At 40.2% G+C, this 5,145-nt stretch overlaps 1 protein-coding gene across 1 annotated transcript; it reads left to right on the plus strand.

The window, feature by feature from the left end:
- On the plus strand, window positions 1-3,341 carry LOC106814073 (ribosomal RNA-processing protein 7 homolog A-like). The gene is made up of 6 exons (XM_014818345.1): window positions 1-173; window positions 1,055-1,180; window positions 1,360-1,483; window positions 1,666-1,766; window positions 2,686-2,884; window positions 3,127-3,341. The coding sequence occupies exons 1-6, from the start codon at window positions 78-80 to the stop codon at window positions 3,210-3,212; spliced, it is 732 nt and encodes a 243-aa protein (XP_014673831.1). The 5' UTR covers window positions 1-77; the 3' UTR covers window positions 3,213-3,341.
- Window positions 3,342-5,145: the final 1,804 nt, after the last annotated feature.

Below are 5,145 nucleotides of genomic sequence, written 5' to 3' on the forward strand. Positions count from 1 at the left end.
TAAGAATGTACTAAAACAGTTCTCTCATTCTAGTGCTTCCAGCGAAATTATCAGAGACATCATCAGCTATTCACTACATGTACATAAAAGGACATAATGTTGTCGACAGCAATCCTTGTAAACCAGCTGACAGAACGCTCTTTGTCCTGAGTGTTCCACCATATTGTAATGAGGTAATGATTTGATCTCCTAGCATTATCAACAAGTGCAGTAATTTCTATGAAGTTCTTATGGTAATATGCTCCTACAAAAGATTTTATGTCACCTGGCATCATATTGTTTTGAGATACATCTTTCAGGAGTGCACATGTTAAGCAAGGGTTCATTTCATGCATGCATGCATAATTGTTACCCATAACTAGTAACTACAGTAAAACTCGCATAAGTCGACACTTTTGGGACCAGCATATTTGTGCCAACTTACGAAAATGACGACATACACGTAAGTCATCATTATGTCGACTCGTATGTAGGGCTTCCCTCCCAGGCGCCCATCACCCCTACGCAGTCATAAACATGCTCCACATACGACGTAAGTTCGCGCCACATACATAGCAGACATGAAACAATCGGGTCAGTACATCAATCGACACCGCTGCTGGCCATAACGCACTGATCGTATGCACTAGCAGCAAGCGCGACACACACTGGCTATCTGTAACACCCGCTGTTGATTACACGTTTGGACATTGCAGGACATTTGCGGTGCACGTCTGCCAAATTTTCTTGGAACACTTGCTGAACAAATACGGTAATTCCGCGAGGCCGTGCTCTGGAACGAACTGTAGTAAGCGCATATCTGTGACAGCCAGCTCGCACATCCCCTAGACCGTACACTGCGCGAGCGCCATCTGCATTTCTGGTGATGACTTACATATGGGAAATTACTGTTGTTTGTATTACATGGGACCTGTCTGAGGGCGACGACTTGTACATAATGACGACTTAGGCGAGGCTATTCCAATGGATTTACTATGAGAGAAAATCGGGACTTTGACTTCCATGACGACTTATGCGAGTTTTACTGTATTATGAATTACTGTTTTTTTAAAAGGAATGTCTGGAGAGACTTTTCTCAGAGTGTGGTGCTGTAGAGAAGGTGCACATACACCAGAAGCCTACGAGTAGCACGCCTAATGATGAAACCTCTAATTTTTTTAAGACATCTCCAAGCTGTAAGGTATTTTGTTACATCTGCTGTTGCCTATCTAATGTAATAAAAATTTATACAGTCAAAACTATAACTGCGTGACAAGCAGTGAATAATTTTTATAAAACTACATAAAATGGCTGTATATTATGAGCTGTACACGAATAATCTATATTATCCTATTATCCAATACCTCCATATTATTTCAGGGATACAAAGTTGCATATATCGTATTCAAGACCACAGGATGCATTCAAAAAGCGAAAGAGATGTCAGCAAAATCTCCATCAGTTCTCTTCTCGGACGAACATCTCGGGATTACTGGAATGCAAAGTAGGTATTCTAGCATGCCTCGAGTGTATCAGGCACTGTACAGTATACATCAGGCTGCGTTTGGAAAAGCAGAACACAATAGATGTTTGCATGTATCATGTATTGTATTATAATATATGACAAGTTTATGAACCATTGCTAATATGTCATAGTATTGTGATAGATATTTTCTCTTATTACAGAATGGTGTCATGAATATATCAATGAGAATTCTGTGGATACAGAAGCCCTTCAGGCAGAGGTGGATGAATATATTGCTGAATATGACAAAAAGATAAAAGAGGTAAATTCTTTTATTGATTCTCGTTATTGAGGCATATCTTCACAAATTTGTTTCAAGTAAAAGGCCATTGTATCAATAATTTGGCTGGTGTTTTCTGCAGGTGGAAATGTATTACTTATCAGTCATATGCCCAGGTGCCCACAGTCAGAAACAAAATTAGTCTTTTAAATTTAGTCTTAACATTATCCTCGATATGCAGACCGTTGATAGAAACATTGTAAAGTTACGAGAGTGAAAAATTTTGGTAAACTTCGTCTTAGCATTACTGTTACAGAATCCTAGACACTCATAACATTAAAACCAAAAAAGGGAATGCACATTGTAATTACGCAAAGAATTGCAATTATGGTGGTATTATATTTTATATTGATTAGTAAAACCTGTTTTTCATGAAACACATCAGAAATACTACGTATCTACCGATCGTGTAGCAAAAAAACAACATTAACAAGTGGCGATTGTTCTGTTGTTTTGGGCATTTTGGTAAGTCATGACGTTCGCATCTTGTCGCTGTGCAGAATGAAAACGTGATCATGTTTTTTCATCAGTAATTGTTTATATGCGATTAACTATCATAAAATGCATAAATTCCTGTCACATACAATAAATGTATATGAATTTTTGTTTTGTGATCGATTCTCATCCAATCAGCAGCCTAGCCTCTTGGCAGCAAATTAATAAGTTCTTGCTATAGTAAGTTTTTTTTGTAGCTTAGCGATAGGTTTCTGTCAATGCTATTCTTGTAAAATTTACATTACTTGTATGTGCTATCTTTGCATTAACATTAGCTTTAACTTGAGGATGTGTCTGACGATGAGCCCCCTGGTCCCTAATGAGTAATGGGCTCAAATCTTCCAGCCCATGAGCTGAGGTAGGTTGTCATGTTTGTATCACATCATCTGGTTTTCACACAATGCAGGAGAAGAAACGTGAGAAGGACTCCGTCGGGCAGGCAGATGATGAAGGATGGGTAACGGTGGTGAGACACGGCAAGAAGCCGGGTCTGGCAAGAACCGAGGCGTTCAATAAGCGTATTGCACAGCGCGAACGCAAGAAGCGACAAAAGCAGGAGCTGAAGAACTTCTACGCATTCCAGATACGAGACTCGAAACGAGAACGTGAGTTGGAGTCTGATATTCACTTGAAGGTGTATGCCTGGTGACATTTAGCCTTTAGGAATTAGTTGACTACTATATTTGTATGGAAGGAATATTCCAATATGTGGGAAATATTAATGTATTGTGGTACATGAGGTGTTCCAAATTAAGACTAATATGTAGAATATTGTTATAGCAAATGTTCTCCCTTTGTTAAGGTTCTGACTCTTGGGTTCATTCATAAAATTATTTGCTGTTTGCAGATCTAGCTCAACTGCGACAAAAGTTCGACGAAGACAAGAAAAAGATTAGTGCAATGAAGTCTCAGAGAAAGTTTAAACCATTTTAGATGCAAGTAGATTGCAAAAATAAGTATTTTGTAAACAAAGTAATACTACATTCAATACATGTACATACATATGCATGATTTAATGATGATACTTGGAAATATAGACTAATACGTCCCCTTATCAATTATTCTGTACTTCCATATCTATGAAATCTTGTGCATTTTCCTGAACTCTTTTAATTTACCAATTACTATAATAAAATAATCATCTATTCAGTATTATTATGGACTTACAATATCAAGACACAACACGCAGGATACAATTAGTCTGTACAATTAGCAGCAATACACGCATAGCTGCGTTAGGTGCATTCTCCTGCTAAAACTCTGAAACTCTAATTGTTAATAATAGAAGTTGCTCTGATATCAGTAGTTTTTTGGCTTATCTAACAGTCATGCAGCTTGTGAAGAATGGCATGAGCATCCATCGCCCACAGGCCCCTCCCTACGTTGCGCAAACCGGGCGCGCCCGCCCCGGGTACGCATTAGTGGTACGGTAAATAACACGCCCCCGGACCCCCCTAGTTCCCCCTCCCCCTGTTTCAATTTCATCCTGGGGGAACCCTGCAGTTGCCGCAGGCCTCCGTGACTGTGACTGTCTCTCACAGCCTGTGATGAACAACTTTTGTGGGTCAGTTTCTCTTGTGCTTAATAATATCGAGCCCTCACTGTGATCAATGATGGTTTGGGAACTGTGCAAATGTGTTTTCGCATGTGTGCTAAACTAATCCGGGATGCTACACTAGGCTTGGGGCCCCCTCGCTGTTTTTTCATATGCTGTGGCTATATGCCCGGCAGCGGGGCACGGTCTTCGATTTCCTAAATACCCGGCAGTTTTCCATAATACGCATGTGTACACATGTATTTTGCTTATTTAGCATATATGTCATGGGCTATTTTCATAATGCTGTATAGCCGATCTCGTAGAACACCAGTGTTACGTCTGAAAGGTCGCTGGTTCGAATCCCATCAGTTTTTTAATTATTTTTCTGTTTTATGTATTTTTCTATCTTTATCCATTTAACTATTTTTTTCCAATTAACTCAAATATTTACATGATTTATTTACAACAATTTAATTTTTTTTTTAACATTTTTTTAATTAAATTAAATTTATTAGTGTTAATTACATTTAATTAGGGTTAGGGTTAGTCAGAAAGATCGGAACGAGCCAGGTCAAAGAGAGGTCAAACTGCCAGGCATTTAGGAAATCGAAGATCGTGCCCGGCTGCCGGGCATATATAGCCACAGCGTTTTTCATAATACTAACATATGTAGACAAAAGTTATCACTGTTAGTGTTATTGTATGCCTTACAACACGCGTGGTTGTCATGACGACACAAACACCGCAGTGCGGCGGCTACATCGTCAGTGTTGTAGGGTGTACACTACCCAGTGTTTCCCCGGCATTGACAAGAGCGAGGTGGGCCGCCTCGCTCAAATTCTCAGCCGCCACACAGTTATTTGTCCAAAACACCGCCTCGCTGACGAAAATCTCATACAATGTGTTCAGAATAGTTTGAATACACCACATTGCACCATTCTTTAAAAAAATTTGGGGGACCATGCCCCCGGACTCGATCCTCTAGCTTGGCGTGCACCTGATGTGCTTGCTTTGCTAGGACCCCGCAAACACACCAACACAAAATTTACCTCCTCACACATCTTTTTTGGCCAGCAGGGGAAACACTGCCAGTTGTCACAACGGACAGCCACCAACGGTCAAACTTGCGGGGTAGGCAGCGATTTATAATTGCACGTGTTCTGTAGGTTGCACTCCCTATACCCAGCATAATACCTGTACTAACATAGCGTGGCATTGCTTTGTTCGTTTGGTTACCCCTAGCAACGATCCACCTAGCTGGAGTGTCGTTTGCCGCATCATTTACCATTGCAGTACCTCGAAAAGAGGGTATTCATCTCTCTCTCTCTC

The sequence above is a fragment of the Priapulus caudatus genome, unplaced genomic scaffold (assembly GCF_000485595.1).
Source record: "Priapulus caudatus unplaced genomic scaffold, Priapulus_caudatus-5.0.1 Scaffold867, whole genome shotgun sequence".
Classification (NCBI taxonomy): Eukaryota; Metazoa; Priapulida; class Priapulimorpha; order Priapulimorphida; family Priapulidae; genus Priapulus; species Priapulus caudatus.